A 14,854-nucleotide genomic window follows, 5' to 3' on the forward strand; every position below is an offset into this window, starting at 1 on the left:
GACCTTTATTCACGAAGCATGGGTGTCTTTACAAATCATGGGTGTGTACACTAGTCAGGTAATATATATTTTTAATTCAGTTGTTTTCAAAGACGTTTTCAATTTAATGTGAACGTGTACGTCAACGCGTACGTCTGCGTTTTAAACACCTTACCTAATGCCCCGACACTTGCCAGGCTGACTCTAATAGAACGGGAATTTCCGAAAATCTTTTGCAACAAATTATGTCTTGCTGGGACCAAAACTTTATGCAAAACTCGTCATTTTCAAAACTAAATTTGACAAATAGTATACAACAATGTTTATCATATGGCTTGATCTCGTTTTAATCCACACAAAAATCAAACTATTTAGAATAACATTCATGTATGTCTTATGAACATTCATGGCCTACAACGAGTCCAGAACGCTGCTGCCAGGCTGACGTTGAGGAAGACGAAGCGAGACCACATCACCCCCCTACTTCGATCCTTGCACTGGCTCCCTGTCAACATCCGAATCTCCCACAAACTGTCCACTCTGGTCTACAAGTGTCTCAACGACTCTGCTCCCGAGTACCTTCAATCCTCCCTGGACCTGTACACCCAGCCCTCCGACCGTCCTCTTCGTTCTGCTGCTGACCCACTCCGCCTTCACATCCCTCGCCCGAAACTCGCATCTGCTGGTCAGCGTGCATTTCCCTCCGCGGGCCCCTCCGTCTGGAACTCCCTGCCGCTTGAGCTTCGCCAGAGCCCCTCTCTTGACGCGTTCAAGAGTAGGTTGAAGACTCAGTTCTTCCCGTAGCTGGCTGCGACTTTCATGTTCGACGTGATGCGTTGTGCCCCAAAAGACATTCTTGTGCTGTGCTCTGTGAGAGGTGTTTTCTTTGTGCTTAATGTTATTTTGTTTGGACCTAGCCATTGATGTGTACATTGTTGTTAAACAGTTGTTTGTTGCATGTTTATCAGGGTTTGCTAGTGTGTGATAGGGTTCGTGTCCGTCTGTAGATGTTAGTTTCTTTGTTAGTCCTGTGTTGACAACTCTTCGACAAGCGCTTAGAACTGTACCCACGGAATACGCGCTATATAAGCTTCATATTGATTGATTGATTGATGAGCATACCTATGAGTTTATTTATAACGCGGTCAATGACCAATGTTTCGGTGTCACATCATAGGGCAAAAGAGAGATTACATGCACCTACCACTCCGTTCTGGCTAGCGATTGGATTATCTGGAGCAATGCTCTCTCTCCCCCCCCCCCCCCCCCCCTTCCCCAGGAATGTACTACAGCCGGGTCTGCACGCGGCGCGCAAGCAGCAAAAACCCAGACTTCAGATTTGATTTACGAACTGTGTAAAATCTACACAACACTAACCCTTGTAAACTTAATCAGCTATCAGGGATACATAAAATAGTACATTCGAGTACTTAAACAAGCCAGTCTGTTGCCAGTAATGACAAATTTCCGAGTTTAAATGTGGTGACAGTGTTTATTGCAATGGACACATTTTTGATTTCAAAATGATTCCAGTGTATTGTGTATAAGTTACAGCTCCGTCCATCCATGGTATCGCCTGATATTTTGTCGAGACTGGGTCAATGAATATGATGACGTCACTCGAGGCTCTGCCGAGAGTGACGTCATTATATTCTTTCACCCTGTCGAGACAAAATATCACGCACCATGGATGGACGGAGCTGTAACGTATATATGGCATGACCAAAGTAAAGAGAATTTGTCGTGGGATGTGGAAACAAATCATTGGAAATTCACCATGGGCAATCAACCCAAGCCTAGAAGTTGTAGAACTATATTTTGTTTCAGTCTTGGCAAGGCCAGTTTTGTCCAGTTCCGGAAAAGACATCATGAATTCATTCACCGGCCCTGCCGCGACGAAAAAAACAATTCCATGGATGAAAACGTATAAGCTTATTATCCCGTGACGCATCAAAGCTAAATTTTGTTTTGAAATGTCATTACAACGTACAGATAACTTATAACGACATAATCGCCTTCACAAGACAGGAAAAACGTAACGCACACTTTGTTTTTCGTCTGCTACAAATCTAGTCTTGTTGGTTGACGGAGAGAATAAAGCTTCAATCGTACCTTCATCAACAGGAATAAATGCTCAATCCGCTGTCAGTTCGCAACTGAACCTTGTTTTTTTCTTTAACTTTTTGGTTAACATTGAAACGGCAATCCAACCGAGTGTTTCAGCTGTTTCAAGACACAGGCTTAGCTCCTTCTTTTGAGTTGCTTTTCAGTATAAAATGACACCGGAAGCGAACACATTGTCGCGTATACTGTCGTCACAAAAAGACGTCATGACAAAGTTACACGCAAAGCGAAAGAGACTTTGACGTCATTTACTTTTGTTTGGAATTTTCCGTCTGTTCCTAGCTTGTCAGTGAAGACCTGACGTGAGTAAGCTTACCCTTTGTAGCTGTGAAATAATCACTCTTGTGTCTCGGTCGTGTAGGTACAGAGTTTGCTTCTGCAATCATTGTGTTCGTGTTGATGACGGCTTCATAAGATTTCCATTTTCTTGTTTCTGCGGCTGCGCAAGTTATTTTGCCTAGGTCATGGCCGAACTTTAGGCCTACGGAGAAATATCGCTGGATATTTTCTCCCTAGATTAACAGAGACAAAGAAGGGAAGTCATGCTGTATTTTGTAATAAACAGTTATTGGTGGAATCGCTTTAGTGACGTGTTAAAGCATTTATTTAGTTGACATTTTTCTTGTTGAGTTTAGTTCTTAATATACTTTTATAATATGTGTACCTGATTATAAGCAATGTGATTATAAGCAATGTGCTGCATGTGCCCAAGATGTGGTTAGAAATCAAGACGCACAATGTGATTATAAGCAATGTGCTGCATGTGCCCAAGATGTGGTTAGAAATCAAGACGCACAATGTGATTATAAGCAATGTGCTGCATGTGCCTAAGATGTGGTTAGAAATCAAGAAGCACAATGTTTTTGGGTTGTTTTCTTTTCCTTTGCTTGTTGAAGTATGGGGAGCGTAATGCTAAAGGCTGCAATTTAAAAACTATCAAGGATAAAACAGACCTTTTAATATTTGCATCTTTGTTTTTTTCGTTTTATTAGCAAGCTCTTTGTGTTGGTTGCTATATTGTTTGAACTAAATTTAAGGTTTTATTTTTTTGTTTAAGAATTAAGTATTTTTTTAATGTAATATGTGTTGGTGTTTTTTTTATAATGAGGTAGAGAACAGGTGTTCTTGGTTTTATTTTTTCCAGGTCTTTGGAAAATGCGAAACGTGACTGGCATTTACTCATGCATTGTTTTTGTTATTCCAAGTTACTTTTTTAATGTAATATGTTTTTATTCTATTTTCATAATGAGGTAGAGAACAGGTGTTCTTGGTTTTCCTTTGTCCAGGTCTTTGGAAAATGCGAAAAGTGACTGGCATTTACTCATGCATTATTTTTGTTATTCCAAGTTACCTTTTTAATGTAATATGTTTTTTCTTTTATTTTCATAATGAGGTAGAGAACGGGTGTTCTTGGTTTCTTTTGTCCAGGTCTTTGGAAAATGCGAAAAGTGACTAGCATTTACTCATGCATTATTTTTGTTATTCCAACTTAATTTAGTTAGTTTTGTTTTCTTTGAGAAGACAAAAGATGATTTCAGGATGCCAGTGACTGTTTTGAATTTATTTTCAAGATTGGAATAAATGCAATGTCAACATTTTGTTTGTCAGTTTATTTGTTGGTATTATATTATGACCACCTGAGATTTATAAGGTAGTATTTCTGAGCTCGATGCTTTGAATGTTGGGATTGCAAAAGTAATTTTGTGGAATAAGAAATGGTTCTTTCCCCCTTTCTGTGACACCTCTTTATTTTCTTTTGTTGTTTAATAATATACATAGTCTTTGCCATGAAACCGACTTGGAACACGTCAGTTTGAATTATTGTCAGCACAGTATTCTCTAGGCTGCGCCTCTTGGCTTTGGGTATTTCTGTTACACTGTGAGAGATTGGGTGAATGACAAATAGTCACCGCGCAATAGCGGCCCCACGCAATAGCAGACCCGCGCGAGCAATTGTGGACCCGCGTAATAGCAGACCCCCGCAATAGCGGGGCCGACATATTGCGCGGGTCTGCTATTGCGCGGGTCCGCTATTGCGCGGGTCTGCTATTGCGCGACCTAAGAAGAAGCGGAATAGTGTTGCCAATGTGACGGGGCCTACCGTGCACTCCCCAGAACCCCCCCCCCCCCCCCCCCCCCCCACTTCCCCAGGAATGTACTACAGCCGGGTCTGCACGCGGCGCGCAAGCAGCAAAAAAACAGACTTCAGATTTGATTTACGAACTGTGTAAAATCTACACAACACTAACCCTTGTAAACTTAATCAGCTATCAGGGATACATAAAATAGCACATTCGAGTACTTAAACAAGCCAGTTTGTTGCCAGTAATGACAAATTTCCGAGTTTAAATGTGGTGACAGTGTTTATTGCAATGGACACATTTTTGATTTCAAAATTTATAGATTCCAGTGTACTGTACTTTTAGTAATAAACAGTTATTGGTGGAATCACTTTAGTGACGTGTGCTGACAAAACCTGGTAAGTCCACTGACGCTACTTCCGAGAAAAACGACTTTTACTGTTTGATAATATGTCTCAAAAGTGATGACTATCTAGATCAAACCACCGAGATAATAAGATAAATAGCATTAATTTACGTTTAAACCCCGATTTTCATAATAATCTGATGGATGGTTTTGGTTTTGTTGGGCATTTTGTGGACTTACTTGGTTTTACCACTTTTCCCCCCAATATCAGATCTAACAAAAAATGCGCAGATCTAAGCAAGCGGACTTACTTGGTTTTAGTTTACCAGAATATTTGGAAGAAGAAGTGTTGTCAAGAGAAATGACAAAACAGTGAAAACAAGAAATTCCTCCGAGGTAGGAAAAACACCCCTGTCCTTACCATTCTCACTGCCACCAGCTGAGAAGGTTATTTCCCTTTGACCATTAATATGTCCCTCTATAAGTCCTTGTAGAATCTTAATCCACCAATAACTCCCTAACCGTGTGTTTGACTGGTCCCAATTTTTGTAAGGACCGTCTCAGGAATGTATAGAACCTGTTCACCAAGTTTGGTGACGATCGGTCCGTTCATTCTTGAGATCTATATGCGAACACAAACACACAAACAAACAAACAAACACATCGACCGAATCCTATACACACCCCTATACCGGGGGTGTAATAACACTACGAATTTGCACAAGATGGAAAGAGAGAGAGAGAGAGAGAGAGAGAGAGAGAGAGAGAGAGAGAGAGAGAGAGAGAGAGAGAGAGAGAGAGAGAGAGAGAGAGAGAGAGAGAGAGAGAGAGAGAGAGGGGGAGAGACTAGACAGGGAGTGAGAGAGAGTAAGAGAGAGGAGAGAGTGAGAGAGAGGAGAGAAAGCAGGGGTGGGGGGGGGGGGGAGCGGGAGGGAGGGATGGAGGGAGGGATGGAGGGAGAGAGATAAATAAAGGGAAGATGAGAGGGAGGGGGGGGGGGAGAGCTATGGAGGGAGAGATAAATGGGGAGGAAGAGAGAGATATAGGAATGGACCGAGGGAGAGAGAGGGGGAGGATGGATTGAGTGAGAGAGAAGGGGGAAGGGAGGGAGAGAGAGGAAGGAAAGGAGGTAGGGAGAGGGGAAGGAAAAGAGAGAAAGAGAGGGAGGGAGAGACTTACTGGGATTGAGGGAGGGAGGAAAAAAGAGGAAGGAGAGAGGGAGGGAGGGGGGAGGGAGGGAGGGAGGGAAAGAAATAGTGGGATGGAGGGAGAGAGAGAGGAGGGAGGGAGTCGAGTGAGAGAAGGGGAGGGAGGGAGATAGGGAGGGAGGAAGAAGAGGGGGGGAAGGAAGTGTGGGAGGGATGGAGGTAGGGAGAGATAGAAGAGAGGGGAGGGAGGGTGGGAGGGAGGGAGGGAGGGAGGAAAAGAGATAGTGGGATATGGAGGGAGAGAGAGAGGAGGCAGAGGGTGAGAGGGGGGGGAGGGAGATAAGGAGGGAGGAAGAGAGTAGGAGGGAGAGAGAGGGGGAGGGAGGGAGAGAAAGAGAGTGGGATGGAGGGACAGAGGTGAGGGAGAGAGAGGGAAGGAGGGTGGTAGAGAAAAGTCGATTGTTGGCGGTAGGGAGAGAGGGAGGAGGGAAGAGAGGGAGGAGGAGAGAGCGAAAGGGAAGGGGGGATAGAGAGAATGATGGAGGGAGGGAAATTGAGAGAGGGAGGAAGAGGGAGAGAGATAGCGAGAGAGGTAGGGAGGGATAGAAAGAGAGATGGAGGGAGGAAGGGTGGGAAGGTAGGTAGACAAGGATCGTCAGGAGAATCATATAGAGAAGAAAAATGTCTGAAATAAAACGTCATAAGGTGACGTCATTATGTCTGGCCTTATCGAATGAGTCATTTGTGTGTTCTAAACTTTAAATGATGTCTTTTCTGTATGAGTTGTCTGAAAGAATTTTGAAACTACCATTATACGAAAATTGGGAAACCCTTGGACTTACTTGGTTTTGTCAAAACATTCATGCACACTTAAAAAGTTGTTTTTGGTTGTGGACTTACCTGTTCATATCTGCTTATCTAAGCACTCTAAAAGGTAGAAATTAACACAAAAGATGCGCATTGATTTCTTCTTTTTGAAGAAAAAAAAATATCATTTTTGAAAAAAATGGACTTACTCGGTTTTGTCAGCACACGGCAGAGGGGTATTCAAAATGCGCCTGTCAGACATCCTGCAACTCCAAGAGATGAGCTTGTAGAAAAAGCGGCACTCGCTGCCACAGTCATGTCACCCGAAAAACAGCAATGTAAAAACAAATAAAAGTTACTACCAAACTGCTTGTCAGCCAAACTATAACCTGTGTTTGTGGTACTGAAAGATGAAAATAGCAGCTTATTGACATATTTTTCACAATTTTGCGTAATTCGTTATGTTCATCTATTTGTTCATCTTTTCCTATTTAATATCGTGCTATTCTCTTTTTTCGAAAATTAAATGTTTGCCTCGTTTGCATTAGGCCTACTAGTATACTGTGTGTGTGTGTGTGTGTGTGGGGGGGGGGGGGGGGGGTGTGTGTGGGGTGTGTGTGTGTGTGTGTGTGTGTGTGTATGTCACGGTGTGTGTGTGTGTGGTGTGTATGTGTGGTGTGTGTGTGTGTGTGCGCGCGCGTGCGTGCGTGCTAAACTTAGTATATTATCAGTGGTCAGGCAGTATCGACAACACACGGCACACACACACACACACACACACACACACACACACACACACACACACACACACACACACACACACACACACACACACACACACACATACGTGACAAACATACACACTAAACTCACTATTGCCGATTTCGCGGAATGGGCAACTTGCCCATTACGCGTAATCGGCTGCCGATTCCGCGTAATCGGCTGCCAAATTCGCGAAATAGGCAAGTGTTAGAGGCCTTTACGCGATTTCGTCAAAACGCTGCCGATTTCGCGCATTGGGCAGCGTTTTGCCGATTACGCGAAATGGGCAAAAATATTGCCCATTTCGCGAAATCGGCAATTACGTGATTTCGGCACGACATATAAAATTATGTTGTTGCTGTTGTTGTTGTTGTTGTTGTTGTTGTTGTGGTTGTTGTTGTTATATCGGGACTGGGTGGCCGAGTGGTAACGCACTTGCGCTCGGAAGCGAGAGGTTGCGTGTTCGACCCTGGGTCAGGCCGCTATTTTCTCCCCCCTTTCCTAACCTAGGTGGTGGGTTCAAGTGCTAGTCTTTCGGATGAGACGAAAAACCGAGGTCCCTTCGTGTACACTACATTGGGGTGTGCACGTTAAAGATCCCACGATTGACAAAAGGGTCTTTCCTGGCAAAATTGTATAGGCATAGATAAAAATGTCCACCAAAATACCCGTGTGACTTGGAATAATAGGCCGTGAAAAGTAGGATATGCGCCGAAATGGCTGCGATCCGCTGGCCGATGTGAATGCGTGATGTATTGTGTAAAAAACATCCATCTCACACGGCATAAATAAATCCCTGCGCCTTGAATAAAAATTGAAAAAAAAAATAAATCCCTGCGCTTAGAACTGTACCCACGGAATACGCGCGATATAAGCCTCATATTGATTGATTGATTGATTATTGTTGGTTGTTGTTGTTGTTGTTGTTGTTGTTGTTGTTGTTGTTGTACATGCTGATGTTCATTTTTCTAGTTATCGCTCTCTTTTGCTCCATTCATTCGATCATCATCATCTTTATCACAATCATTATCATCATCCTCGTTAGATCTTACAAAATGCATCATAACTCCCTTATTTGTATTATTTCTGTGACTTAAAACTCGCTGTAAAGGCAGATGATGTCCTGAAGATACTAGATAATATAAGAATAATTATTAAACAACCGTACTTTAATTTATGGTCGTGGGATTCTAAAAACAATGCGAACATGGTCGGACGCAGATATCCGATGCTTGCACTTTTGCTCGCTAGCTCTTCGAAAATGCATAATAACTTCCGTATTTTTTTTTATTTCTGTGACTTAAAACTCGGTACAAAGTATGATAATGTTGTGAAGATTCTAGATATATAAAAATATTACATGAACATTCTTTATTTTGAGGTTGAGCCTGCGTTCTTAGATCAATACGAACATGGTCGGACGCTGAACCACGATGCTTTCACTTTCGCTTGATAGCTCATCGCAAAATACATCATAACTCCCTTATTTTTTATTTCTGTGACTTAAAACTTGGTATGAAGTCAGATAATGTTGTGAAGATACTATAATACCAAATAGTACATGTACATGATTAAGTTTGGTAGCGCAAGGTAGTGCAAGTCCGCGTGCGGACGCGTGCGGTCGCGTAGTATTTAGTCAGACCGCTTTCGCTTTTTAGATGACAGATACCAAGGGACATTACTTCCACAATATTTCTTGTACATGATTTGTAGTAGTCTCCCTTTTCAAACATGATCGTTAGTGATCAACGAGTGAAAGCAGACGATGTGTGACATAACTGGTTGGTGATAAGGTAGGGTAGCTGTGGCTGTAGCTTCTCGTTGCTGTTTGCATATTTAAAGAGAGAGACAGACGGATCTTTACAGTTGATGCTCTTTCCTGGGGCTTTGTTTTGTTCTTGTTGCTGAAACGAGAGGAACGCATACACTGTCACTGTGACTGTGATTGTGAGTAATAGCTAGGATTGCACACGAGTAAAATGGTTCCTGCAAAGCGATCATGTGATGTGGGCTGTCATAAGACTGCTTTTGGATGCTTGCATGATTTAATTTGTATTACTCTCATCTGATATCTCCTTTGTATCTTTGTGTGTGAGTGTGTGTGTGTGTATGTGAACTTCACCACTTATAAATTGTTCGGATGATTGTTATGTTAATTCTTTCGGCTTAAAGAAAGTGTGACTGAAATTGAAAAGCTATGGACGCTACCAGAGACATACATCCAGGGTTTAGCCTGGGAGAAAAAGGCAATGGGACATTTGTCCCCTTCAACCAAATTTCGATGGGACATAGTCGAAGGCAAGAAGCGCCAAAGAGGACTGTATGCGTTTTGACCAAAGATGCAAAATGGGGCAATATGGTGCCATCTGAGAATTAGCCGCCAAATCGTGTTATCTTTGTATGTGTGTGTGTGTGTGTGTGTAATCCAATGTAAAGTGTACATTTGGTGGCGCAGTGGTACGTAATCTCATGAAGGCATTCGACACGGTCCCACATGCAAGACTGATCGCGAAGGTTGAAGCGCATGGAATTCATGGTAACGTCCTTAACTGGATACGCAACTTTCTAGCGGACAGGCATCAGCAAGTGATTGTGAACGGTACACACTCAGACAAAGCGCCAGTCACCAGTGGAATCCCCCAGGGAAGTGTATTGGGCCCTCTGCTCTTCACCCTGTATATAAACGACTTGCCTAGCCAAGTCACCAGCTCTGTGAAGCTGTTTGCTGACGACACCAAGCTATATGGCCTTAAGTCTGAAATGGTGTCCACAGCTGAAATAGCTGTGCAACCTTGGCTCTAACCTGATTTTTACATCAAAGAAAAATAAAATCCTTGTAAAGATTAATGAGACTTGTAAAAAAAAGTATGAAGTACACACCTAGAGAAACATTGTGTGCTCAGTTGTTGTTTTTAATGAAAATGTCGCCATTATCTGAAGTCAGCAGCACTACATTTTGGCCATTTTTTGTGACATGACCTTACAGCATATTGAAACATGGTCTACTCTGTCATATTTATGGGACAGAATGTCATGAATGACTTTTCACTGAGCCAGTAAAACTCAAATGTACCTTTGACAAAGCAAAGTTTTTGAATTTTGTCAGTGAGCCTGCAGAAAATGGGGAGACAAAATTTCACAGAAAGTTCATAACTATTTCCGTAAGACTTCATTTTTGTTCACTGATCAGCTCTAAATAATAATTAAAGATTGAAACCTGATATATTTTTGTAAAAAAGTATTTTACAGTATGTTTTGCAGAGGTATAAAACATAAAAAGGGTTGTTTGACTTGTTTTTGCATGTTCAAAAGTAGTTTGAAGTTTACGTGCAGATTTTCTTGTGAAAAAAGAGTTATGAACTTTCCAACCTTTTGCCTTATAAAAAGAGTAAATTGACTGGTTGGGGAACACCTAGCTTTGTAATGCATTTGGATCCACTAGCAGCAGTCACACTGAAAGTTTGCATCAAGTTCATTCATTGGTGTTTGAGTAATTGAGAAATAAAAAATTCTTGTGAGAAAGTTATGAACTTTCCTACTATCTCCACTGAGAGTGTTTTTTGTCCTTAAATGCTAGCCATGAAAGTTAAGGTTGTAGTGGAACAGCAATTTTGCATATAAAAGTATATTAGATTTAGATACTAAGCAATTTTTGTCACTAAAGTCAAGCAGTATGCTTTAGTTAGCCATTTTCTCTGTGTCTTGCGCACTATTTTTATGTGAGAGTTACTAACTCATGTCAAAACCCAAAATATATGTAAAATGACTATTTTCAGTTTCCAAATTACACTGTACCATGATTTTCATCACAAAAAGAATCTACTGGCTGCTGACTGTTTCTTTCTGAAGTACTTAGCCGTTTTGTCATGAAGTTCATAACTTCACATAACTCAAGCTCATTTTTCAAGGGCGTGTTTAAAATAATGCCTTGTTAATAGCAAAAGAGTACATTTGACTTTATCTGGACATTTTGTAAGAAGTTTTCTGAATATCAACCCTCAAAATTACATTTTGATAATTCCAGCATGAATCTGGGTTGACTGCACGGTGTACATAACTTCACATCAACTGACCCTCAGCTCCACGGTGTGAAGTTATGAACACATGCCATGAGTATGATTTATACACAATAATTAATTTACTACACTAAATCACTACCTCAAATGATGTGCTGCTCTTCTCCAGAGTAGGCTGTTACAGTTTGATGTCATTTTTATTTTAATTTACCAGCAGATTTTAGTACGTAGCTTTTCAGTTAAATAAATGATGTGAAGTTATGAACACACAGTCAGCTGACATAAACACTAACTAAATAATGATTTCGGTAACAGTTTTCATGACTGAGTTTGGTTAAGTAAATCATTAAGTTGTTTAGAATTATTTGCAAGAGACTTTAGTTAGTTATTTTAGTATAAATGTGTGATTGATGTGAAGTTATGAACTTTCACAAGTTTCAAACAATTTGTTTTATTTTGGCAATTAAAATCTGATTTTGTAATATAAGTGCAGCTTTAGCCTATACTATAACTCTGTGTTCTCAGTTTGTCATTGTTTTGCAAATATATTATACAGTAACTGTACTAGAGACCAACATAACAAAAATTCTTGTGAAGTTATGCGCACGCTCACATTTTATGATTTTTGTTATCGTTTGTTTTCACAAATGTTTTACTTTTATTACTTAGTTGTATGTTGATTACAAAGAGTAGCTGGAGAGAAAATAAGATGACATATGCACTTTCTTACTTTGGTTTGAATTAGCCATAGTTTGTGATGTCACGGTGTGAAGTTATGAACTCCTAGGACATTCTAAAAATACTTTCAGTTTCTGCCAACTCTTTGAGTCAGACAAACATTTTGGTGTATTGAAATCCTTTTGATGGTACTTTTCAAGCACATTTTGCACAAAAACAGCAAAATTGTAGATTTAATGATAACTTATGCCAATATTTGCTGTGAAAAAATTGTGACAATATTAATTTCTATAAATAATACAGATAACCAAAAAATCTTCTCCACACTTCATCTTCAAAAATTACCTTCATGTTCCAGCTCACCTTTTTCAGATTAAAAAACAAAACAAATTGTTTCCTGCCTGTATAAATTAAATTTATTATACCAATAAAAGTAAATTATGTGAAGTTATGAACTTCCCATTAATGGAGTTCACATCTGCATCATGCGTGGCCAAAACAAGTTTAACTTGCTTGAAATGCAAAGTAATTTGCTGTAGCAATTTGCTCAGATGTCTAAAACAGACCCAATACATGTAGCAACAATGATTTAACAAGTCTAAATTTTGTGACGGTGTGAAGTTATGAACTCCTGCAAACTTTTAAACCTGAATCTGTGAAGTGATCAAACATGAGTTTTCTTAAATCATAGCTGTTCCTTGCGTATTTATGCTCTAAAATACATCTCTATTTTCAAAACAAAGAAAATGTTCATTTTTAAAATTGATTTTGTATGTCACAAAAATGGACACCTATTCTGACTTTGGGCCATATACACGTACTGACGTGCCCGCAGGACCTGTTGTCATGCAGGAAGATCTGGACAATCTACAAGAGTGGTCTGACAACTGGCTCCTCAAGTTCCACCCAAAGAAGTGTAGTGTCCTTAAGCTAGGCAAACAACACACAGAGACCAGCTATCACATGAAAGGGAGATCCGAAAGTGGCGAGGAGGTTAGCATCACTCTAGAAGAAAGCGAAACGGAGAAAGACCTTGGTGTACTTGTAGACAATCGCCTGAGTTTCAAGGGACATGTTGCACAAGCAACTGCGAAGGCAAACAAAACCATAGGCATCATCAGGAGATCGTTTGAGCATCTGGATAGGGAGGTGTTTGTACAAGTCTACAAGAGTCTTGTCAGGCCAATCCTTGAATATGGACATTCAGTATGGCAACCACAGCAGAAACTGCTGTGCAAGGAAATAGAGGACGTACAGAGAAGGGCTACCAAACTGATATCGGCTCTCAGTGAGAAAACTTACCCAGAACGACTAGCTATACTCAAACTACCCAGTCTCGAACACAGGCGTCTCCGAGGTGACATGATCGACCTCTACAAGTATATATGCATGGGATCTACGACACAGGCAACCCGAATTTCCAGCTGGCCGAAACCAAAGACACTAGGGGAAACAGCCTCAAGTTGTATAAACCATTTTGTAGGCTGAATGTTCGGAGCTGCTTCTTCGCAGAAAGGGTGATTCCTCACTGGAACAGTCTGCCAGAAACAGTTGTGACAGCACCATCAGTGAACAGTTTCAAAGGAAGGCTGGACAATTTCTGGGCAGACAGACCAGAGAAATTCTCGCCAACGCGCTACCAATAACCGCCCGCGCATGCCACCAACAAAAGTGTTATTGGAGTACTATTCGACAGGATCGATGAACAGGCCTAAGGCCTTAAACATCGCAAGTTCAAGTTCAAGTTCAAGTTCTCAATTCGCCCTTTGACGCACTGAAGGGAATTGTGATGGGACATTTTCAGATGTAATGCGCCAATGGCGCAGGGCGCACTAGTAAATGAAACCCTGTACATGTATCTATCTATGTCTCTAATGATACGAACCCTTACGACTCGGGCCAGACTTTTCTTATCGCGCGTACTGATTGGTTAGTTCTAGCCACTAGCTGAGTTAGATATAGACGTATACGTCTCTGTGGCTCTAGCCTTCCCTTGCCGGAAAACAACGAGGTCAACCGGACAATCCCGAAAGGCTAAGTCTGGCGAGACTCACCGCTTAAAACTAGTTTGTGAGTTTGTGCAGTCACATGGGCAGCGATTTGATTTGACTTGACACCGACTAAAATCGCTTGAAAGTTGGTCACAAGTTGGTTGCAATCTGCCATGTGAACAGCACTTTAACAAATAGAATAGAACTTGCCATTGTGGGGCCGAAGAAGTATTTTTATTTGCGAAATGTTTCCTTTGAGCTATAATTGTTCTGTCTTTTGTGTGGTCCTAAAGCCTTCTTTAAATACAATACAAAGCATTTTAGTGGGTTAAAAGGGTTAATGGTTTGCTGATTACCTCATAGTGTATAACACAGTATGTACCATAAACATTCCTTCTGATTGACTTGCAGAAAACCAAGAAGTATATCATTAGTTCTGAGCCACTGCTGGAGATAGCGACATTGCAAGATGAGAGCCCGGTTCAAACTTGCACCAGTGCTTCTTGCGTCAATATTCCTCAACATGACTTCAGCCATTCCCCTTCTCTTCAAAAGTGAGAAAACACATTCCTACAGTTTACACTACTTGGAGAAAAGCAACCACGATGAAACCAAGCTTCAAGAAGCCATGAAAAAGAGTAAACTTTTCTCGCAAACGTTTCCTCACGAAGTAAAACTGGCACCCTTCCTGCAATCAGGCAAGTTTCAGTCGATTACTTGTTCTCTCTGCAAGCTGGGTGTTGCCGCTGTGCAGAAAGCTCTTTCGTCAGGAATGTCAAGCGAAGCGATCGTGGAGCTTGCGAAGACCATTTGCGTCACCTTTGCTCATGAGGATGACCGGGTGTGCACTGGCCTCGTCAATATGTTTAAGGTCAGTACGACTTAATTCTATTGATAAACGGTTCTGCTCAGCCTCAAGGCT

The 14,854-nt window shown here is 41.2% G+C and overlaps 1 protein-coding gene and 1 long non-coding RNA gene across 2 annotated transcripts in view; both read left to right on the plus strand.

The window, feature by feature from the left end:
- The window catches only part of LOC138979425 (uncharacterized), an 18,860-nt gene extending 15,159 nt beyond the window's left edge, over positions 1-3,701 (plus strand). The window contains exon 2 of the long non-coding RNA XR_011460020.1: positions 406-3,701. This is a non-coding gene — a long non-coding RNA (uncharacterized lncRNA). The remainder of the gene's footprint in view (positions 1-405) is intronic.
- Positions 3,702-8,968: 5,267 nt separating this feature from the next.
- Positions 8,969-14,854, plus strand: part of LOC138979426 (sphingomyelin phosphodiesterase-like) — a 29,882-nt gene continuing 23,996 nt past the window's right edge. The window contains exons 1-2 of the mRNA XM_070352150.1: positions 8,969-9,040; positions 14,344-14,803. Coding sequence (XP_070208251.1) covers positions 14,402-14,803 — 402 coding nt within the window. The 5' untranslated portion in view covers positions 8,969-9,040; positions 14,344-14,401. The remainder of the gene's footprint in view (positions 9,041-14,343; positions 14,804-14,854) is intronic.

The sequence above is a fragment of the Littorina saxatilis genome, linkage group LG11 (assembly GCF_037325665.1).
Source record: "Littorina saxatilis isolate snail1 linkage group LG11, US_GU_Lsax_2.0, whole genome shotgun sequence".
NCBI classification, from domain to species: Eukaryota; Metazoa; Mollusca; class Gastropoda; order Littorinimorpha; family Littorinidae; genus Littorina; species Littorina saxatilis.